The 25051-nt window shown below is 39.0% G+C and overlaps 1 protein-coding gene across 2 annotated transcripts in view; it reads right to left on the bottom strand.

The window, feature by feature from the left end:
* The window catches only part of AUH (AU RNA binding methylglutaconyl-CoA hydratase), a 161668-nt gene that overhangs the window by 75029 nt on the left and 61588 nt on the right, over positions 1-25051 (bottom strand). For both annotated transcript variants that reach the window (XM_055310430.1, XM_055310429.1), the window contains 2 exons: positions 21970-22062; positions 20309-20365 (listed from right to left, as the gene is read on the bottom strand). In XM_055310430.1, coding sequence (XP_055166405.1) covers positions 20309-20365; positions 21970-22062 — 150 coding nt within the window. The remainder of the gene's footprint in view (positions 1-20308; positions 20366-21969; positions 22063-25051) is intronic.

The raw sequence follows: 25051 nt of genomic DNA, 5'->3' as shown, positions 1-25051 counted from the left end.
CATCCAATGGCTGTGCGGGCAAGTGAATGACAAGGTTCACTTCCAAGACTGGGCAAGGTGGCTGTTCCATCTAATGCATAAGAAGCCAACACAGGCTCAAGGAAAATGAAGAACCACAAGATATATTCCAAACAAAAAGACCAAGACAACACCTCAGAAAAAGACCTTAATGAAATGGGTCAAAATGAGGACCATAAATACGTTCATTGAAGACAAGAGAAGAATCCATGAACAAAGCAGAAATTTCAACAAAGAGAAAATATGAAGTCACAGCCTTGAAAAATAGGACAGCTGAACTGTAACATACAAAAGGGGGTAAAAGACAGAGTGGATGAGGGCAGCCCAGGTGGCTCAGCAGTTTAGTGCTGCCTTCAGCCCGGGGCCTGATCCTGGAGACCCAGGATCAAGTCCCACATCGGGCTCCCTTCATGGAGCCTGCTTCTCTCTCTGCCTGTGTCTCTGTCTCTCTCTCTCTCTGTGTCTCTCATGAATAAATGAATAAAATCTTAAAAAACAAAAAAACAAAAAGAGTGGATGAAGCAGAAGAAAAAAACAATGAGCTCAAAGACCACTGGAACTCCTGTAAGCAAAGTCGAAACAAAAACAAAACAAAACAAAAAAGGATATGGGAAGACAACAAATAATGAAGAAATCTTAAGAGATTCATCAGATACCATGAAGAAAGCCAACACCTGCATTACAGAGGCCCCAGGAGGAGAAAAGAGAAAGGAGTATAACAGTTTTTGAGGAAATAATGGCTAAAAATGTCCCTAACCTGGGGAATTAAGGACATGAGGTTCCAGGAAGTCCAGAGGGTTTCCACACAAGAAAAACCCATAGAAACCCACATCAAGACATACAATTAGAGTGTCAAAAGTTAAAGGCTAAGGACAGACTCTCAAAAGCAGCAAGACAAATACAACTTGTTAGAAACAAGGAACCTTCCACAAGACTATGAGCACATTTTTCAGCAGAAACTCTAGGCCAGGATGGAGGGGCACAGTGTGGTCAAAGTGCTCAAAGAGAGAGGCTTCTAGCCGAGAATACCAGGCAAAATCGTCCTTCACTGAAGGCGAGAGTTTCCTAAAATCACCACCAGATTAGCCTTCCAGAAAAATATTAAAGAAATGGCTTTAAGCCAAAATGAAAGGCTGCTAATTGGTAACAGGAAAACATATGAAAGTATAAATGTCCTGGTCAAAGTCAATATATAGTAAAATCCAGATTAACTTAATGTTGTGAAGGCAGTGGGTTCATCACTTACATAGCTAACATGACGGCTGTAAGAAAAAAGTAGTGGAAGTGACTGTTACTACAATTTAATACATCACAAAAAGATGTAAATAAAATGTGGCATCAAAAACACTCAATGTGGAGGACAGAATAAAAATGCAGGATGCGTCGGAACTTCACCTGACGTTTACAAGTGGAAGCTCTGTGATATCTGTGATATAAGCTTCATGGTAACCACATGCACAAATCTACAGTCGATACACAGAAGATAAAGAGCAAGGGAACTAAGCTCACCACTAAAAAAAGCCATCAAACCACAAAGGAAAAGAACAAAACACGGGAAAAAGGAATTACAAAACAGCAAAGAAAACAATTAGCAAAATGGCAGTAAATACATACTTATCAGTAACTACTCTAAATGTAAAACAATGAGATCCCTTCAAAAGGCACAGAGGGCTGAATGGATTAAAAAAACCAAACAAATGCTATGTAGGAAAGACACATTTCAGATCAAAGGACACATGCAGACTCAAAGTGAAGAGGTGGGAAAGGGTAGTCCACTCAAATGGAAACCAAAAGAAGGATAGCTACACTTTTACCAGATGAAATAAAACTTTAAGACAAACACTGTAATAAAAGACAAAGAGAGGGGCGCCTGCTTGTCTCAGTTGGTGAAGCATCTGCCTTTGGCTCAGGTCCTGATCTCAGGGTCCTAGAATCAAGCCCTGCATCAGGCTCCCTGCTCAGCAGGGAATTTGCTTCTCCCTCTGCCTCTGCTGCTCTCCTCTCTCGGTCTCTCTCTCTCTCTCTCTCTCTCTCTCTCTCTCTCAAATAAATAAAATTAAAAAAAAAAGACACAGAAGGTTGTTAGATAATGATAATAGTCAATCCAACAAGAGAAAAGCACATTTATGGGATCCCTGGGTGGCTCAGCAGTTTAGCATCTGCCTTTGGCCCAGGGCGTGATCCTGGAGTTCCAGGATTGAGTCCCGCATGGGGCTCCCTGCATGGAGCCTGCTTCTCCCTCTGCCTATGTCTCTGCCTCTCTCTCTCTCTCTCTCTGTGTCTCTCATGAATAAATAAAATATTTAAAAAGAGAGAGAGAGAATAGCACATTTATAAATATGTATAGATAGATAGATATAAACCAAACATTAACAAAACTTAAAGGGAAAAGCAAACACCAGTACAACAATAGTGAGGACTTTAACACCCAACTACATCAATGGGTAGACAACGAAGACAAAAAATCAACAATGAAACACTACCTTAAATGACACATTAGACCAGATGGACTCAAGTCATTTACAGAACATTCCACCCTTAAGCAAGAACTTTCTTCTCAAGTACATATGGGAGATTCTCCAAGATAAATCATATGTTAGGCCATAAAAATGGTCATTAAATCAAAAACTGAAATCAGATCAAGCATCTTTCAGACCACAATACTATGAAATCATCAATCAATTAAAGAAGAAAACTGGAAATTGAACATCCAATGGATCAGAGAAGCTTCAAAAGAATTAAAAAGATCTTGAGACACCAGAGAGTGGGGTAAGCTAGTGGAGCAGGATGCTGAGCTCACCTCCTGACATGGACACACCAAGATAATAACTGTATGTAAAGCAATGAGCTTTAAAACATTCTGAAGATTAGCAGAACAGATCGTTCACAACTAATGACATTTTAAAAGAAGAAGATTACAATAGGAAAAAATGTCACTGATAAAAGCGAACACATAGTATAGGTAGTAAATCAATCCCTTCTATGGATAGTATGAAGGTTAAATGATAAAAATAGTAAAATCAACTATAGCTACAAAAACTAAGGAATAAAAGAGAGAAAAGGGGGTGTCTGGGTAGCTTGGTCACTAAGCATCTGCCTTTGGCTCAGGTCATGATCCCAGGGTCCTGGGATTGAGCCCTGCATCTGGGCTCCCTGCTCCATGAGGAGTCTGCTTCTCCCTCTCCCTCTGTGTGAGCACACTTTGTCTCTCAAATAAATATATAAATAATTTTTCTTAAAGACAGATAAAAATATTTAAAATATGACTTCATATACATAAAATGTAAAGGTGGGAATAAAAATGTAGTGCTTCTGGAAGGTGTTCAATATAAGTAAACATCAAATTAATATAAATTGATATATGCATATAAGATGCCATATACGGACCTCCTGGTAACCAGAGAAGTCAGAGAGGAAATTAAGAAATATCTGAGGAAAAATAAAAATGGAAGCATGACAGTTCAAAATCTTTGAGACAGAGCAAAGCGGTTCTAAGAGGGAATATTTATAGCAATATGGGCCTACCTCATAAAACAAGAAAGAAAATTTCAAATAAACAATCTTAACATTACACCTAAAGGAAATGGAAAACAAAGAACAAACAAAGCCCAATGTTAACAGAAGGAAGAAAAATAATAAGAATATGAGTGGAAAAATATTAACTAAGAAATAAAAAATATAAAAGATGAATGACCAACAGCTAAGTTTTTGAAAATGTAAACAAAGTTGATAAACCATTAGCTGGACTAATCAAGAGAAAAAAGAAAGGATTCAAATAAAATCAAAGAGAAAGAAAAATTAAAACCAACCCCCACAGAATACAAAGAATTATAAGAGACTACTATGGAAACCTGTATGTCAACAAATTGATGAACTTAGAAAAAAATTGGTAAATACCTAGAAACACACAATTTTCTAAGACCTAATCAGAAAGAAATAGAAAATCTGAAGAGAACAAGTACTAGTAATGAAACAGAATGAAATCGAAGCAACAAAAAAAAACTACCAACAAACAAAATCCACAGACAGATGGGTTCACAGATGAATTATACAAAACATGTTAAAGAAGTAATACCTATCTTTCAGTCAAACACTGAAAATTATTCCCCTATGTTCAGAAATCAGACATGGACCTTGATTCTTGCTATACAGTACTGGAAGTCCTAACCAGAGCAACTAAGCAAGGAAAATAAAATCCAAATCTACAAGAAAAAAAATGGAGTGAAACTGTCATTATTTGCATATGATATATTGCATATAAAATATCCTATATAATCCACCACAGAAATGTTAGAAGTAATCAATGAATTCAACAAAGCTGCAGGATAGCAATCTAATGATTTAATGCAATCCCTATCAATTTTTCCAATGGCATTTTACACAGAAGTAGTCTATGTCATGTATAGTCTTTCACAGAAGTACTGTGAAGCCACTAAAGAACCACCCAATAACCCAACAATACAAAGATGGAGGCATCATGCTTCTTGATTTCACATTTTTTACAAAGCTTCAGTATTCAAAACAATATGGTTTGGGCATGAAAAGAGACATACATACCAGAGAACAGAACAGAAAGCCCAGAAATAAACCCATGCATATATGGTCAATTAAGGTGACAAAGGAGCCAAGAATATAACAATGGGGGAAAGGGCAGCCTTTTCAGGAAATGGTGTTGGGAAAACTCCACAGTCATAGGCAACAGAATGAAACTATTCCAGTTTCTTGTACCATACACAAAACCAAGTCAAAATGGATTAAAGACTTGAATATAATACCTATAAACATAAATCTTCTAAAGGAAAAACAGGCTGTAAGGTCTTTCACACTAGTCTCAGTGATGACTTTTTGGATTTAACACTAAAAGCAAAGGCAACAAAAGCAAAACTAAACAGTGGAACAACATCAAACTAAATCTTCTGCACAGCAAATGAAATCATCAACAAAATGAAAAGGCAACCTACAAAATTAGAAGAAAATACTTGAAAATCATATATCTGATAAGGGAATGATATCCAAAAATTAGAATTCATACGATATCCAAAAAGTAGAATTCATACGATTCAACACCAAAAAAACAAATAGGTTACAAAATGGGCAAAGGATCTAAATAGACATTTTTCCAAGGGATGCATCCAGGGTCACTAGGAGGTGCTCAACATCACTAATCATGAGGGGAATGCAAATGAAAAAAGGAAATGAGGTATCACATCACCCTTGTTGGGATGGTTATTATAAAAAGACAATAGATAACAAGTGTTTGTTGAGGATAATCAAGAAAAGGGAATCCTTGTGCGCCGTTGGTGAGAAGGTAAATTGGTGCAGCCTCTATGGAAAATACTATGGAGGTTCCTCAAAAAGGTAAAAATAGAGCTACCCTATGACCAAGCAACTCCACTCTGGGTAGTTATCTGAAGGAAATAAAAACACCAACTTGAAAAGAAATACATACTGCAGCATTAATTAGGGTAGCCAAAACAGGGGAAGCTGGGTGGTTCAGTGGTAAAGCATTTGCCTTCGGCTCAGGTCGTGATCCTGGGGTCCTGGGCTTGAGTTCTCCATCAGGCTCCCCCCCCCCCCCGCCCCAGGGAGCCTGCTTCTCCCTCTGCCTGTGTCTTTTTCTGTGTCTCTCATGAATAAAAAAATAAAATATTTAACAACAACAACAAAAGAATAGCCAAAACATGACAGCAACCTAGGTGTCCAGTAACAGATGAATGGATAAACGCAGCTGTGGTGTATATACTACAATGGAATATTATTTAACCATAAAAAGAAGGAAATCTTGACATTTGCCCAACATCGATGGACCTTAAGGGCATTATGCTAAATAAAATATGTCAGACAAAGAAAGACAAGAGTTGATTATCTCATTTATATGCAGAACCTTAAAAAAAGAAAAAACACCCCCCAAAAAATCACAAATACAGAAAACCAATTGGGGGCTTCCAGAGGTGGGGGCTGGGCAAAATGGTAAAGATGGTCAAAAGGTCCAACTTCCAATTATAAAATAAATAAACCCTGAAGATGTAATGAACATCATGGTGACTACAGTTAATAACACTGTACTGCATATTTAAAAGTTGCTATAAGTGAATCACAAAAGTTCCCATCAGAAGAAACATTTTGTAACTGTGTGTGGTAATGGAAGCTAACCAGATTTATTGTGGTGACCACTGTGCAACTTATATTCCATATAAGTATATAGGGTTAGGGTTAGGGTTATAACTTATAACCTAAGTTATAAGTTGTAAGTTATAACCCTAACATGCTTGTATGGAATTATTATATCATACACCTGAAACTAATATGTTACAACTCAACTGCATCTCAGTAAAAATAAATAAATAATAAACAGTGCAATTAATGGATGCCTGAAGATGTATTCATTTAAGAAATCATAGCTCTTCCTCTTCTAGCCACAATAAGGTAGCTAAGACTGGATTTACTGTCTTCCTGATATAGCCAAAACTGACTTTTCATGACACTGGACACAAGGCAATATGGGACAGTGATGACAGGAAAAACAAGCAAGGTGAGCCCTACCTCTGCACAAGCTTATCCAGAAGGAGCTGCCGAGATGTGGAGCAAAGCCAAGCCCAGTGCACCCTCAGTAAAAGAGAAGCTGGGAGCTCAGAGGGACACAGGTAATAGTGTGCAAGACATAGGTAAGACTGCAGAAATTTGAAGAGTCCCTCCTGAGTATCCATCAGAGTACTAAGCACTCTACACATGTGAAGAAACTCCCCAAGGCCAAGGAAAGAACCACCTTTTAAAAGGAGGAAAGAGTCAAGGCATTCAATAAACACCAAGCAAAATGCCAATGAAGAAAACTATACCAAGGAACACCATAATTCAAAGCTGCACGCAACCAGTGATAAGGAGAAAATCATAAAGCAGCTCTAGAAAAACAACATGCTGCGGTAAAACAACAAAGATAATGACAGTAGATCCCTCGCAAGAAAAAAAAAAAATTCAGCCAAGACGACAGTGTTGCAACATCTTTAATGTAGTGAAAGATAAATAATGCCAACCTGGGATTCTATACCGAGCAAAAATATTTTCAAATACAGAGTTGTATCACCAGCCAAAGGAGCTTATCAGCAGAGGACATGAATTACAGAAATGTTAAAGGATAATGGATATTGGTAACAAATCCAAGTATGTGTCTACAAAAAGGAATAAATGAAGTGGAAACAGCTACAGAAATAAATTTATGCCATTTTTCTAATTACTTAAACCTCTTTTAAGAATAATATCTTTTGGGGGGCGCCCAGGTAGCTCAAAGCATCTGTTTCTTGATTTCAGCTCAGGTCTTGTTCTCAAAGTCATGAGTTCAAGCCCTGCGCTGGGCTCCACATTGGGTGTGGAGCCTACTTAAAAAAAGAACAATAGATTTTTTTTAACAAAATTAATTATGAAGCATGGGTTTTAAAGCATACACAAAAGTTAAAAGTGCATAACAATAGCACAAAGACCAGAGAAAAATAATAAAAGTACTTAATATAACATTCTTGTATATGAAATGTTTTATTCATGTGATAGTAGTTTGATAAGGAAAGTTACACAGTTCCCACCCTAAAGCAATCAATAAAATAAAGAATAAAAGTGAATAGTCAAAGAAATAAAATAGAATCATAAACAATATTCAATTATGTCAAACAATGGCAAAAAAAAGTGAAACAAACGAGAATAGAGAAATAGAGAATAAGAAAACAAGAGATTTTTAAATATCAATAATCATATTAAAGGTAAACAGTCTGAATATTCCAATTGAAGGCAGCCATTAAGATGAAAAAGCAAGATCCAACAATATGCTGCCTTACTAGAAAAACGTTTTAAATAAACAAACATAAATAGCTTAAGAATAAAAAGACAGGAAAGAATAGATTATGCTAACACCAATCCAAAGTAAACTGGAGTAGTTATATAAATAGCAGGCATAACAGAATTCATAGCAAAGAATATTACCAGGGATAAAAAAAAAAAGACTATTTTAAGATAATAGAGAGCAGTCCATCATGAGACATGACAAAATTAAATATTTCTGCACTTCACAACAGGGCCTCAAAATACTTGAAACAAATGCTAACAGAACTGAAAAGAAAAATAGAAAAATTCACAATTATCCTTAACTCACATTTAAAGAATTTTCCACTAAACAACAGAACATAAAATTTGATAAAGAAAAAATGACGACCTAACAAAATACAGAGCTACATGGTGTTCGTGGGTCTAAAGAGTCAATAATGCCAAGATCAAATCTCTACAAATGGATCTACAAACTGAATAAAATCTCAATCAAAATCCTAGCAGGATTTTTGTAGAAATTAACATGTTGATTCATATAGAAATGCAAAGGATCTAGATGAGACAAAACAACTTTGACAAATAAATATGATGACTAACAATACCTATTTACATTAATGTGACAATACTCAAGACAGTATGGCATTGGTCTCAAGATAGACAAACACATTAATGGAACAGAAAACACTCCAGATATAAGCCTACACATACATGAACATTTCATTTCTGACAAAGGTGCAAAGGTAAATAAATAAGAGGAAAGGACATTCTTTTCAACAAATGGTGCCTGGACAATCAGATATCTATGTACAAACGTTTATGAGTCCATACATCACATTACACACAAAATGGATCACTGACCTAAGAGTAAACCAAAACTATGGAAGTTCTGGAACAAAACTTAGAAGAAAATCATGTGTGACTCTGGTTTAGGGGAAGATTCTGTACACACCAAAGTCACAATCCATGAAAGAACAAGCTGATAAACTAAACTTCATCAATATTAAAATTTTGTTCTTTCAAGAACTGCTGAGAATAAGAAGTCAATTCACAGATGGAAAGAAAATATTTGCAAAGCATACATCAGAAAAAGGTCTTGTATCTATAATAATAGTAAGAAAACACAATAATAAAAATTCAAAACTCAGTAATAAAACCCAATTAAAAATGGGTAAAAGAGGGGTGCCTGGGTGGCTCAGTAGTTTAAGTGTCCAACTTTTGGTTTCAGCTCTGATCATAATATCAGGGTCCTGAAATCAAGCCCTATATCAGGCTCCACACTCAGTGCAGCGTGTGCTTGTCCCTATCCCTCTCCACGCTTGCTCTCTCTCTTTCTCAAATAAATAAAAATCTTCTTTAAAAATGTGTAAAGGATCTGAAGAGATACATCACAAAAGAAGAAACAGAGATGTCAAGTGAGCACATGAGATCATTAGACATTAAGGAACTGCAAATCACATCCACAAGTTCGTGCCAAGCCTTTGGTGAAGATGCAAAAGAAAAAGGAATTCTCATTACTTCTGGTGGGAACTCTTATATATGCTGGTCCAGCCAATGGGACATCAGTTTGGCCGTTTAACAAAAAATGTAAATAGATACTTATCATATGAAGCCATTCCAGTCCTAACCATTTACCCAAGGTAACTGAAAGCATATGTCCATGCCAAGGCTTCTATGCAAATATGTACAGCAGCTTCACTCCTAAGTCCCCCAAAACCAGAAATAAGCCAGTATCTATCCAAATACCAACAGATTATCAAACTCTGGCATACCCATACAATGTAATAGTATTCAGCCATAAAAAGGAAGTACTGAAATTCACTACAAAATAAATAAATATCAAAATAATTATGCTGAATACAGAAGCCAGGCAAAGGAAAAATTACACAGAACATTTATGCACAGTTCTAGAAAATGAAAACTAATCTAGAGTGACAGTGTGGTTCAGTGGTTGCATGAAAAAGCTTTTGGGGGTGAAGATATATCCATTATACTGGCTGTTTAAGGTTTCACAGGTATAGACATGTCAAAGCTCACCAATTTTTTTTTTCCTAAAAAAACATGCATTTTATTGTACATCAATTATAACATAGAGCAGCTGTTAAAGGTACCTTAAAAAGAAGATACATTACAATAAACCACGTCTCAGGAACAACACAAATCACAACAGAGTGCGTGTCCGTACCACCAACGTGCTGGACAGTGTCATGTCCACACAGACCTTCCTCACCGACTATCTTACAACAGTCATGTGGTACAGATGTTATTATTTTCATTTCACAACAGAAGAAACTGAGATACAAAGTTCAGAAGGAAACTTGCCTAATGAAATACAATGTAGTGAGGGAGGCTCAGCCCAGGGCTTCTCCCTTGATCCATGACTCTGCCTACTGGTAGGGATGGCTGCTCACCATTCAACCAAGAATGCCACTGATTGATAGGGGTACCTGGGGGGTTCAGTCAGTTGTCTGCCTTCAGGTCAGGTCACGATCTCAAGGTCCTGGGATCCAGTCCAGCATCGACCTCCCTGCTTGGCGGGCAATCTCTTTCTCCCTCTGCCCCTCCTCCTGCTTGCTCGTTTTCTCTCTCTCTCTCACTCTCACATGGTCTCTCAAATAAGTAAATAAAATCATAAAAAAAAAAAGAATGCCATCAATGAGTGAATAAATGTGCTCTGAGCACATAAGTAAAAAGAATGACATCTTGACTCCATGGTTCCCAGTAAGTGTTCTTATTGTTAAGACAGCAGACGTGTCTGCTGAAAGAGAAAATGCTCGGGGACTCGCACCGAGGGTGCGTCCAAATGGTTTACACCTTCGATTGCACACTACAGGCTTTAGAGATTCAAAATCCAGTTACCAAAATGGGTATTTTGTGAAAAGCAAATTCAGTTTTACTTTTAAAAGACGGGAGAAATGGACTGCCACTCTTCCTAATTTACACAGGCAGAATTAACTTCCCGTCCTTTATGAACATCTTACATATTGTATTTAATTGCTCTTGGACATCTGCTCTCTACAGTTTAAATGTGATCCCTAAAAGCTACTTACTTAAGTTGATACATAAACATAACAGAATATTCAGATGCAAAGGAAGCTTTATTATAGCTAGACAACAGGAAAGTAACATGCTGCTTACAAAATGAGTAATCGGGTTTCCTAAAATACCAAGTTACTACTTATTTAAAAATATAAGAAAAAATAAAACAAAGATGAGAACAATAGGCACTAACATCACTCTGAGGTCAGAAGCAGGAAATTACTTAGAATCAAAATCGCTGATTAATTCTATATCTTTACTTATATAATTCGGACATATAAGACAAAAAAACCAATTTTATTAAAGTAATACATGCAGTTGAAGGAAATGAAATATTCCTGTAATAGTAATTCTCCAACTCACTGTGTGTAACCACTCTTGGATGTTAATTTCAGTCTAACTCCTCCCCAGAACTGTAGCTCACACATTTAGTAATGTTCACTGAGTGCCTAGCAACCTGAGGGGTCAAACTCCAGGAGTAAGATTTGTATGCTTTTACATTTTATATTTAAGACATGATTTTGAGTTAATTTCTGTACAGTGAGATTTAGGTCAAAGTTCTTTTTTTTTTTCTTTTTTACTTTACTTCTTGCATATGGATGTGCAACTTTTCTAGTATCACACTTTCTGCCCCGAATTATCTGTGCTCCTGTGTCAAATACCATCTGGCCACACTGGACGGGTCTATTTCCAGGTTCTGTTGTGTTCACTGATCAACAGGTTTATCCTTTCACCAATACCACACTGGATCTGCAGGAAACAAATTATCTTGGTTTTCCTTAATCCAAGCATGTCCTTATTTCTTGCATTCTTAAAGGACATTTTTCTCCAAATACAGAAGTTTCTCAGTTGACAAGTCTTTCTTTTCATCCTTTAGTAATGTTGTTCCACTTATTTCTGGATTTCCTTGCTTCTGATGAGAAATCTAATTCATTCAAGTCATTGTCTCCCTATAAACAATGTGCTATTTTCCTCTGACTTTCAAGGGATTTTTTTGTTGGTTGGGTGGTCTTGGGTTTGTGATTTTAAGCAGTGTCTGATGTGCCTGGTCATGGATCTTTTTGGGCTTATCTTGTGTGGGCTCCCTCAGCTTCTGAAATCCTTCTGTTTACGTCTCTCACCATATTTACAAAGTCTTCATCCATTATTCCTCCAAATACTTCTTTTTTCCGAACCACACTTTCTCTTTTCCTTTTGATATCCTTCTGACACAAATGCTAACTAAACACTTCAGCCTGTCCCATAGGTCCCTGAGGTTCAGTTCATTCACTCAGGCTGGTTTCTCTGTTATTCAGACAAAATAGTTGCTAGTGATCCATCCTCAAGTTCACTCTCTCTTTCTTCTGTCATCTTTATTCTGTCTTTAGTTCATCCACCCTCCTTCTTATTTTGGCTAATATATTTTCCAGTCCTAAAATGGGATACTCTATACCTTTTATATCTTTTCTGAAACTTGCTATGTTTCCATTTGTTCACACAGTGAAGGCCTGAAATTAAGGCCCAATATCACATGCTTTCTAACATCTAGGGAAACCAGGTGAACCACAAATGGCCTGACCACAAGCTCCCCTCCCCTCTCTGTTCGCAGGGATAAGTCCCCTAGACAAACAACCCTCCTCACTGAAGAGACCAGGCAGGGCTCCTACATATCTCTGAGGAGTGGGTTCTCCAGGGTCAGACTGCAGAATTATTGAAACAAGCCCATCAGGGCACCTGGTTGGCTCAGTCGGTAGAGCATGCAACTCTTGATATCTCAGGCTCCTGAGATTAAAAAAAAAATTAAAGAGAAAACAACAACAACAACAACAACAACAACAAAGTCCATTACATCCTCCTGTGGGACCCAGGGGGCAGCCCACCTTCCTATCACTCTAAAGCTTGCCTCTCACGGTCATGCTGGATCACTCTGCTCCAGATCACACCCTCTATGTGGTCCTGTGGATGTCTGCAGTGTCCTCCTACTTTGGAATAGGAGTTTCATATGACTAAGAAACTGCTACCAATCACATCTATCTGTGGTCAGGTGTCAAGTGTCTAGTCATCCCAAGAAACCTAGAACAGGATTCTCTCCTGCATTAACCACATGAAGAGCAGGAAAATGAAATGGTTCACCCTTAATTCTTGGGAGCACTTTTACAGCAGCCGCTTTAAAATCTGTCTCAGATAATTCTAACATCTATTATCTTAGATGGCATCTGTTGAATGTCTTCTCCCATGCAAGCTGAGATTGTCGGGTTCTTTATATGCTGAGTAATTCTGTCCTGGACATTTTTGTTTCAGCAGTCAATGCTAAATGTATTCAGGATACACATTCCAACCAGCTTTCTGTGGATTTGGTTTCAGTGTTGCTATGTTTGTGAAGACTCTGGCCAGTTTCGGATCTGGGCAGTGGTCCATCTCTTGGTTCAAATTCTCAGTGTCTGATATGCTGTTTAGTATCAGAGCCCACATGCACATCCCCAGAGTGAGTCAGGAGCTTACAAACGACCTTATGGGATCACCTTGCTTTGTCCCCTCCTCTTTACTGTCTCTTGGTACTTTCTAGTACCCTGGGGCTTCCCATGTTGGACCTCCATTCAGAACACTGGGGTTGTTCCATCTTTCACTTCCAACAACTACAGATATGTCCATGGCCAAATGCAGATGGACAGAGAAAAGAAAAGCAGAACTTGCCCCCCACCCCCTTAATGACTGAGGAAGGTTCTCTTCCCCAAGATTCCTGATGTTTTGGGTCCTAGCTGCTCACTACAGGAGGTTCATCTCTCATTTCCCAAACCTGAATATGAGAGAGACTCCTGAAGTTCTCTCTGGCTGTGCCAATGTCCCTTTCTGGGATTTTTTTTTTTAGACCAGGCCAGTGGATGCCAAGAAAAAAACTGAATTCATATTTTTATTTTCAGCCCAGACCACTCTCCTAAACTGCTTAATTAACACGGCACTTGGATGTTTAACAATTATTTTTAACCAACCACTATTCCTGTCTCTTCTGAATGCACTCTGTCCACAGCTTTCCACATCTCTGCTGAAGGGAACTTCTCAATCTCTCCAGCCAGAATACCTGGAGTCCTTCTCTATACTCCTCTGATCTGTCAGGAGATTCTCCAGGGCCCATCACCCTCCATCTGGACTATAGCCATAGGCTCCTGGCAGGGAGGGGCTCCTGCCTCTCACTTGGGCCTCCTGATACGTACTCTCAACATAGAGATCAGACAGATCTTTAAAAGCCCAAGATCGCATGGCCCTCTGCTGAGAAACTGTTGTGAGCCCTTCTCATTCAGGGTAAAAGTGGTAACAACCCCACTGGGACTCCCCTACTGCTTCTCACACAGGACATCCCATCACTCCCCTCCTGACTGGAATGGGGGCAGTGACGGGGAATGTCGCAAGCATAAATGTCTTCTACTATCTGCATGATTAATCTCCTCAATTCCAATCAGTCATCACTCCAATGTCACCTTCTCAATGAGGTTTCTTCTGATGCCCTATTCTGAGTGCAAGCCCCTCCCCCTGCTCAGGCCCCTTCCCCTACTGCTTTTTCTAGAGCACTCTAGACTTCCACCATAATTCACAATGTATTACTTGCCATGCCAGCCACCCCTCTGCTGCAGTATCACCTGGATGGCGGCAGTGATCTCTCCTTATTTGTTCACAGCTGCACGCCCAGTGTCTAACCAGTGCACGGCTCAACAAATATTTACTGTGTGAGGAGAATAAATATCCCTAGAACACAGTGTGTGGGCAAAGCACACAGCAGGACAGGAGGTTAAGGAAGCGCCGACAACCCACCTTGTAGGCCTTGTAAACTGAGATGGAGAGCTGAGGGAATCCAAGCTATTTTCTCAAATTCACAATGCCCAGGTGTAAATTGCCTTATTCTTGTTCAATTCCAATAATTTTCTAATAGGGCAGTTATGATACTTGCAGATTTTCTCTCTCCTACCAGATTTTACATGAGCAATTCAAAGGGAATGCTGCTGATTCATACATATGTGTGTGTTTCCTCCACAGCAGCTAACAGGTCAACGGTATAAAGTCAACAAATAACCTCCCCAACACTGTAAGTAGAAGTGGTCACCGAATTACACTTCAAAGTACAAAGAAATGAGAGTCTGCAGTGTGAGAAGCATGTTCATAAATAAATCTAACTTCAGAGAGCGGAAGGAGTGCAGGTCTCTGCAGAGGTCAGCAGAAAGCAGTCCACTAAGCCTGGTGGTGCTGTCCATTGCTCACCACACAGGTAAATGTCTGACACTATACTAGCCTCTTGAGAAAAGCAGTCTTATTTTTGTTATTACACTTTTCTTCCTCCTGAAATAGTCTGACCTTATTAATCAGATTTGGCACCGAAAGGTCTTTTGCTATTTATGAAAATCAAGTTCACTCTCATAGGATAAAGATGAGTCACTATTAAGGATATTCAAAAGAATGAAGCTCACATTCTGATGCAAACTCTAAGATGATTTCAGCAAAGGTTATAAACAAAACTTTCCAAAATGACTACAGTGTTCAGGACAACATGCACGCAGGATCTAAAAATCCGTATTACTTCACAGACACACCTTAAATAGAGTTCCTGGTCACTTTGCCAAGAAACTGCCTTACTGAGAAGCACAGCCTAGATTCAGATGAACAGGGACACTTCCCACCCTGTTCCCATGACACCTGAGTGCTCTCATTTCCTTCCTCTCATTTTTAATTTGGGGAATGGTCAATCCAAATAAAAGTTATTAAAGATTATTTTCCTGAAAAGTTTCTAAAAAAATAATGTTAAAAGTGTACTAGTAGTTAGTCACCAAATGAAGCAAGTGATCAGAATTACCATCACCCAAAGTGAGACAACCACTGTATAAAATGAAAATGAAAAAGAGTATGGCCCATTATTTTTGGCTAAATATTCTAACCTACATCTAAATTTGAGGAAATGACTCAGTCATATCCAGAATGTGTAAACCTCAGTAAGATAATTTGCCTGAATAGTGCTATAAAAAACAAAGAGATGGAAGACTTGTCTAGATTTAAAAAACAAAACAAAACAAAACAAAAAACCCATAGATCTAACCAAATGCAATATATGACATTTAACTAGATCCTGAATTGAAAAAGCAAAGCCAAGAGTCACCACCAACATTTTGAAACATGTGGGGAATCTGAAATTAATGCTAATATTGTTAGGTATAGTACTAGTTTAGTGGTTATGTAAGAGTTTGTTCTTCCTCCTAGGAAAGGTACGCTGGTCCAGCGAAGGTTCACCTGGTCATTTTGAAATGGCTCAGCAAGAACAAATAGAGGAGGGAAGTGAGAGGAGAGGTGTACGGGGATGGGCAGATCTTGGTGAGGTGCATAAAGAAGTTCATTTTTTCTGCCTTTCAAATTTTCTGGTTTGATTATTCCCAAAATAAAAAGCTGGATGAAATAAAAGAGAACCACGGAGCAGTGGAAGTACTACACATCCTGTCCATAGTGATGTATGCCCAAGCAAGAAGCCCTAACAGTTATTTTAATTACAATAAGGTTTCTTGACACAAACCCCAAATCATCTAGAAGAGGCAAGAAACAAAGGCCAGGAATGAGGCAATCAGTCACCATTTTCTGCGCACACTTAAAAGAAATTCCCTAAACTGTCAAAAGAATCCTAATCCTCGAAACTTGTTTTACTTGGTTCTTACAAATGTATTAAAGGATGGTATCATTTGAGGAGCTACTTCTAAGAGGGAATTTTATTTAAAACTATTGGAACATTCTCCCAATGAGACAAACATAGGAGGTGGAGCTTTCTTTAAGGTGAAAAGGCTAGAGAATAAAGTAGAGCTCTGTAGTGTACAAAGATTCCCAATTTCGGACATTGCAGGAAGGTCCTATGGTAATAATCTTAATTGTTTTTAAATTGGCTAGTGCTTTCAATCATCAACATTGTATTTTATATTTTATAGTATCTAAAATCAAATATATATATATATATATATATATATATACATATTACAAGTAAAAGTACTGGTTTAAGTATAGGACAGTTGGTTACATTAAATTTTTCTAATTACATCTGATATAATACTATTTAAAGAATACTATTTAAAGAATTCGTATCCAATATGTTTCTATAATCCTCTTCATTAACTATATACTTTTAATAGTCATCACTGAACAATCTCTTTTCTCAAAAACACGAAAATTTAGAATACCCATCTAAGAATCACATTATAGTAATGGTCTACTAATACTCATGTTCACTAGGAATATTACTTTCTCCAAAACAATCATTTTTAATTTAACGTGTTTTAAGAAACTTTATAAAATATACCTTAAAAAAGTTCAAGTAAAAAAAGAAAAAAACCCAAAGAAAGCTAAACGCTGGGTTTTGATCAATTTTCTCTGTAAAGTATCATCACAAAAGGACAGAAGTGACGCTGACTAGGACAGCCAGGGGCATCCAAATGGGGAGGTGGGGAGGTACAGCCTCCTCTGGACCACCCAGCGCTAAACCTCGCGCTCAGGCCTGTAAGAGCTCGGAAGGGCAGGACTTGCCAGACCTCCCGCACTACAGCTTCTAGTCTGCAGGTAGCTCAGACATTCTACCCTGAGGAATTTACTGCAATCTTCATAGTACTAGGAAAGCACCACATTTATTGTTTCCACAACTCTCCCCCCTCCTCCATTTTCTACCCCCATGTGGCTGTCCACAGCTGCTCCTGTGTGAAGCGGATGAGAGGCGGGGCTGCTGACAGTGACAAGGGTTGTGGGCCACACTGCTCAAGGAGCATCTACAATAGGAAGCAAACTTAGCATCTTTTAGCTGAAAGAGGTCTACCAATAAGGGAGACAGAAACTAAGAATGGTCTACTACGTCGATTCTAAGAAGCTCTTACAGTAGTTCATACCCAAAAAGAGGACATCCCAGGGACCACATTAGCCATGGCAAATCCATCAATTTAAAACCAATTTTAAGGGGGGAAAAAGTGGTATTTTCATGAGGATCATCTACTATAAGAAAGGGAAGAGAAGTGATATGGTGAAAATATCTGGATCAAAATATCCAGAAGAGGATTTTGCTCCACAGAAATGTCAGAAACCACTCCTTCAGATAATACGCTAAACAAACCTTAAAGAAATTGCACTGTTGTATTAAAAAAACAAACAAAAAACCTAGACCCAACTGAGGGTGCATCAGTAACCATTGCACAAATGTGAAAGTGAACCAAATTGTCTGTGTCTTTCTTCTTCAAAGTATGAACGTGGCCTCACGGAGAATTCAACTCCATAGAAAGTGAGACATGACAGAGCTATACGTATATGAGCAATGAACCTGAAAACAACTGAAATACATTTCCTCAGACTCACTTAGGAAGAAAGACAAAGACAGAAAACGATCCTTTATAAGTAGACAGGAAAATGTCGAAGCATTCTGAATTTTATGACAAATAAATTCATTTAATAAAAATTTTAGAAATAATTACAATCATGAGAATACATGGTCCAAAATGAATTAAATTTACAAGTAGTTTCTAATTAGCGGGTCCCTGATTGAGGAAGACCCTAAAGAACTTCAGTACTCTGGAAAGAAAATGCTAATTCCTAGACCTCAAAAGGCAGGGACAGCTCATGAGTGAACAGGGAAAGAGCTAATGTGACCACTCCTGTTTCTGCAGGACAGTCAACTAGGCTTCTTTCATCTAGCCAATGCCAACAGTGCTCTCATGCAACTGTTCTACCTTCTTGTGGTTTAAATGCAAAACCATTTCATCTTCAAGATCTGATAAATACCCAAATTACCAAGTTCATCTTTCTCCTACCCCCTATCGCTGCCATCCACTAACTCCCCATCCAAAAAAATTACTGACACATTAAAAACCACTGTATTAATCTCTAAGGGCTGCTACAACAAATTATCATAAACTTGCTGGCTTTAGGAGCACAAAAATCTTCCCATCTCACAGTTCTGGAGGACAGAAGTACAAAATCAAGATGCTGGCAGGGGTGGGACTGGGAGGGTTCCTTCTGGAGGCTTCTGGCTTCTGGTGGCTGCCAGAGATCCCTGGCCTTCCTGGACTCGCGAAGGCCTCTCTCCAATCTCTGTCTTCACAGGACCTTCTCCTGCTTCTCCTCTTCTTATAAAGACACTTGTTTTAAGATTCATTCAGATAATCCAGAATGAGGTCATCTCAAGATCCTTATCACTTTATCTGCAAAGACCCTTTATCCAAATAAAGTCACACTCACAGGTTTCAGGCTGACCTATCTGCAGGGGGTTGGAGGTAGGGAGAAGGTCATTCCACCAGTCACCGTCTTTCTAGGGTTAGTTATATCCTAATTACCAATAAGTGCTTGCTTCTTTAAAGAATTTCAGAAACACACCACACCATCCTTTTTCTGAACCTTGCTTTATTTCCAATATTATTTATTTGACAATTCTTTTCAACTGGATCCATTTCCACAGAAATCCTTCTTTGAGTGCTTTTCATTAGTCACTGTGAACAAGACTGGCATGGTAAAACAGGCAGGTATCAAGTGCTTTTGCCTGCAAGTAGAGCATTTTTGTGGACTACCAAAGTAGAAGCTTTTTCCTGAGTCTTACACATTGACCCAGGTAGTCACCAGTTTCACTGAATTGTATTTTGAGTTCTCCTTATCCATCCTCATCAGGATAAACATTCTTATAAAGACAAGGTTAAACATACAATTTTAACCTGTCCAGGCACAAACGTGCCTGAAGTGTTCACACACTGCTTTTCACTTTTACATTGTCCCTGTTATTTAATTCATAAAACTAATAAGTTATCAACATGCACATCTGAAATGAACCCTACTTTCTGAAACAAAGACCTCATGAATTAGGAATACTTCTAAATTCTCTCATCATACAAAAGAACCAAAGTTTCAGACTGATTGGTTGAGGCAAGGTTTCATTATCAATGTCAGGGAAAGGCTTTCTTAAGAGAGTCTTTCCAAAAAAGCAGCTCACATACCTTTTTTGTAGTGACAGATAAAACATCTCAGCTCTATATTCAGGCCACCCACTAACCCCAACCTTTGTCCTGCTTCCCAGACACACACCCAGCTAACATGAAGCCTGGGAAGCCCTGCCCACTCCTCCCATGGGGTCTGACCACATGCCCGTGCTCTTTGTGGGTGTGCACAATTATACAACCACATAAAAGTTTTAAAGTATCAGTGCAATCCTTCAAGAAAAAATGTGACTGATAGAATAATGTAAAAATTAAGAATTGATACAAAAAAGCAAGGAGACACCAGAACAAGAGAGCAACAGGCGGCAAACCCAGCATCTTCTCTACCTAAGCTAAAAAAGCACATTTTGAATACAGACTTTGCTACCAAAGCAAACAACACAGTATCAGTCTCTTTATCCAAAATGCTGCCTTTTCAATTAACACCCTTTTGCCTTATGCCCTGTAGTTGAGAATAAATCAAGATGAGTGAGAAGAGTTCATACCTCCACCAGGAATAATTGCCAACTTTGTTTCAACCAAGCCCATTTTTGCAGAGGAAGCTAAAAAGGAAAGAATAAAATTAAGTAAAATGCACATCATCAGATTCCAACATTAAGACTTGAAAAAGTTAAGTAAAATCAGCTAGAAATATTCTGTTTACTAATTAAACCTGTGTCACAAATCTTTTTAAAAGTCACTTCAGAAGGAATTCAGTTATGGAAATTAGTAAACACTATCTAAATGATGTATATTAAGACATTCACATAACATTTCCCATTAAAAACTGCTCAGCAGTGAATGAATTTTCGATGCAGAAAAACTAAGGTTATAACTACATAATTTGACCTGATAGTGCCAACTCATGTTTGAAGGCTGAGCCCCCATTAATTATTCAGGACGGGGAGAGAGACTGTGTCTGACAAACAGGAATCTTTAGCTGTCTGAAGAGTCCTCCAAATCAAACAGCTTAATATAACATATCAGATATGGCAGCTTTTCAGGACCAAATCTCTAGTTACTTTTGACAAATGTTTTACTGTTCTGACAGCTGGACAGGGATCCTCTTTCCACGTTGTGTTTTTATGGCTACTTTAAAATATCTTAATTATTTCTTTACTTGCATATCAAGATGTTCTTGGACCACCTCCCATATCCTAATTCCCAGAATCTGTACTCTTTCAGAAATGGACTACATGTACCTTAGCTTTTCCATTTAAAACTCATGATTTCAGACAAGTAAGTAGAGATCTGAAATAAAGTGGAAAGCGGGGAGAGTCCACAAGGATTAGCAGCTACAAATCCCAGGAAACCGTCAAAAACTATTGAAAACACAATTATATTGGCTCTATTTTTAACAGGCAGCTGCTTCAGGAGTGATGGTGTGAGCCAGGGGAAGAATGGCAACAAGTATGCTGCCTGCTTTATCCAGTCCTTGGTCCCAGGGCCCCTTAGGTCACCCCAATGTGACCATATGGTGGCAGCGGACAGGGCTCTGCCAGGGTAATAGGAGTGGAGGCCAATGTGCCAGCATGCCTGGGTTCAAATCCCAGCTCAGCCCCTGATTCTGGGCCATCAGGCCTCCTCTCTGTGCCCCAGCTCCCTCAAGCACCCCACAGAGTGCCTCGCACAGAGGGCTCTGAGGCCAACTGTGTGATGTAATACATGTCAGGGGCTTAGAGCAGGGCTGGGCACCGGGTCAGCACTCAGCACATGGCCAGCACTGTTCTCATTATTGTTCTCATTATTATTTTCATAATCGCCTCATCCAACTCACAGGAAACCAAGCAAGAAGTAAGTGAGCCTCAGAGAGATTAAGTTATCATTACTGTAGCTGACAAGAATTAAGTACTTGGACTGGGCACAGGCCACAGATTAGCTCCTGTTGTTTCCCTCATCTCAGAGGAGGAAATGGATCTGAAGAGGACAGAGCCAACGAGTCAAATTCACTTCTGTCTGATCCAATTCCTCTTCTCCTCCCCGCCTGCGAAGGCTAACACGAGACTATCAAATTGTTTTCTTAACTGGGAATCTTCAATATTTCATTAAGCCCAACCAAAGGGTGACTTCTACTAAACATTCTATTCAAAAACAGGAAAAGAATAAAATATTTGGAATTATCTGAAGAGTAAGCACAAACTTCATTTCTCAAAGGATTACTTCTCACCTGCTACACGTATATCACATGCTAGTGCCAGTTCAAGGCCGCCACCCAAAGCAAGTCCATCTATTGCTGCAATTGTTGGCACTGGAAGATTAGCTGAAATAGAAGGAAAGAGTTTATGTTTCTTCAAGATCGTTACCTTACTATGTGATTTATTTTAGACCTTTTTGTGTGAATTTATTTTTATTTTTTTTGTAAGATTTTATTTATTCATGAAAGACAGAGAGTGGCAGAGACACGGGAAGAGGGAGAAGCAGGCTCCCTGTGGGGAGCCCAATACAAGACTCTATCCCAGGATCCGGGATCATGCCCTGAGCCAAAGGCAGATGCTCAACCACTGAGCCACCCAGGTGTCCCGTGAATTTATTTTTAAATGGGATACTATATACAGACTTTTGTAGCCCTTTTGCCTTTAACAAAACAGCCATTTCCTTTGTTATTAGTCTTCAAAAACATGCAATGATTGTGTAGAGTTCCACCAAATAAATATGCAATAATGTCTTTAAATCTTCCGATATTGCTGAAATACCTGCATAAATATTTTTTGTTAAATTAGCACAATCACAGTTCTGATTTTGTCATCTTAGGACCTAAAGTCTTTTATGAAATGTGTGGTTCATACAAATTTCTACATGAAATGACTTAGGTATAAACTGCAAAACTCATGATCCTTTATGGGTCACTGTGGTACTCAGAATGACAATCTCATTCTTCTCAAACAACACAAAAGCTGACCAAGGGGCTTCTGGGGTACCGCCCACTAGTTCTATCACTGAGAACAAGGACAACAGGCCAGGCCACAGCTAGAAAATAATCCAACTTTATCAAATAGCCCACTTCAGATGGAAGAGGCTTTGAGAAGGTCCTGAGAACCAGTCCAAAAGCATGCCTGGAAAGGCATCAGCCAGCCAGAGCTCCAACCAGACTTTCTTAAGCCCAGAATATTATTTTAATGAGATTCTGTAAATTAGAAGACATAGATTTCATTTTTAAAAGTGGTTCAAAAACTGACTGGTTAATTATTCTGTGAAGCAGACTCCTCCTTATTAGCTTTATTTTTGACAATGGGAATGTGAAGCAAGGCTGGCCAAACTTACTACAGTATAAACAGAACTGGCACCATCTCTTAATTGTTCTGATAAAAAATAAGTAATAATCACGTGGCATGACGTACTGTAGCATACCCCAATGCTATGAGGGTAATCATACTGTAACATATAAATATAGCAAATCAATACGTTACATACCTTAAACTTACACAATGATATATGGTAATTACATCTCAATTTTTAAAAATAAAATATAAATTAGTAAATAGATAGAGTCATCCCTAAAAATCTCTTTCTTCAACAGGTATTCTAAAATAGGAAATTCCAGTCAGAGAGGTTCACCCTTTGACTCCTTTTAAAATACACAAATTTGTTGAAGTGCATGGAGTTTTATTCACACATGAAGGAATTTATCAGACTTATCTTAGGTACAAAGTCTGAAAAGGCTGGGAGGGAACACGTACACATACTGCCGCAGAAGACAAAAGCATTCCCAGAAAAGCAGGGGTGACGGGGCTATGGGACTGTCTGTACCTGCCCAAACATTCTGGGGGAGGTGAGGGCTTGAGAGGCCAGGCCTGACTCAAAGGTGCTCTGGGAGTGCACCTGACAGCACACCTGGTGAAAAAATAAACAGATCGCCACATTAGGGTCTACTGTCAGGAAATAAATTTAATGAAAAAATGGTATCTGGTTAACTTTATCTGACAAAAAAAAAAAAAAAAACAAAGATAATAAAGGAATATAATGGCAAGTTCATCTGAGAGGCTTCCAAGATCATCTCAAACCACAAGTCAAATGGAGTTACTCTGCTACCCACTCTCAATCCTTTCTTTCTAAGAACCTAGCAATGAAATGATGGTATTTCTAGACTCCTATGGTCTCCTGCCTCCCCAGTCTCATGTCTCTCCCATCAGAACCTCTCCCAAGGCTTCCTTTCAGCCTCGGCTCCCATCCTTCTAGGACAAGCTTTCTGAAGGAGAAGAAAGGAGAGACTGCCACTCACCCTGACCACAGAGCTCCAGCTCCACCCATCTCTCCCAGGCTGCTCTGGCTCTGCTTTCAGTGACACTGGGAGGCTAGCCCGTAACCAATGGCCACCACCCAGTCCCTGTTAAACTTGCTGCCTTTGATGATCAGACATTAGTGCCGGACACTCATCCATGAATTCCTCTTCATGTGTCTGGGGAATCCCTCTGTCAACTTTCCTGTCTTTCTTTCCACTTTCAGTTTATTTTTCAGCATTCCTCCCCTTCTAACAGAAGCTCTGCCAGGAATTCTCTCATTCCCACCCAGAACTTTCACCATATATAATACCAAGGATGTCCAAATCTCTGCCTCAAACAGAAACTTCACTCTCCACTGCATCTCTTTGACTCCCTGCTTATTTGGACATCTCCACTTAAATGCTTTGATGAGTTGATGTTCAAATCAACTTCCTGTCAGTCCTTCTATATTCTATTTCACACTCAGTAGTATCTCCTCCACCAAGTTACCCAAGATAGATGACCCAGAGTCATCCCAGATGTCCTCCTTTCCACAGGTCACAAATCTGCAAGCCCCCCTCCCTTTCCAACAGCCAGTCCTGGGGTCTTTCCTCATCAGCAAGAAGTCTCTACCAGACCTTCACCCTCGACTGGCCCCTTCCAATGCATCTTCCATATATCCTATAGGATAATCTTTCTAAAATGCAAATGGAATCCTGCCACTGCCCTCATTTACAAGTGTACAATGATTTATTCCACACCCAGGATAAAAATGGAGAAAACAATCAACATGGCACAGGAGACCCCCAAAAACTAGGTTCTGTCCACTCGCCTGACTTCTTCTCCAATCTCAGGCACGTACTCTATGTCCTAGCCCCCAACCACTTAAAGCACCTCCAGTTACTCTTCCATCCATGCCTGTGGATGAACTGCCCTCTGCCTGGCATGCCTAGCTAGCACCTAATTATCTTTCAAGGCACTGCTCCAAGTCCCTTCCTTTGCACTTCCATGGCACTCTGTACATGCTTTTCTATCAGAACATTTGCCACA

Source organism: Nyctereutes procyonoides, unplaced genomic scaffold (genome assembly GCF_905146905.1).
Source record: "Nyctereutes procyonoides isolate TBG_1078 unplaced genomic scaffold, NYPRO_anot_genome, whole genome shotgun sequence".
Lineage (NCBI taxonomy): Eukaryota > Metazoa > Chordata > Mammalia > Carnivora > Canidae > Nyctereutes > Nyctereutes procyonoides.
This window is presented reverse-complemented; position numbering and strand designations above follow the sequence as displayed.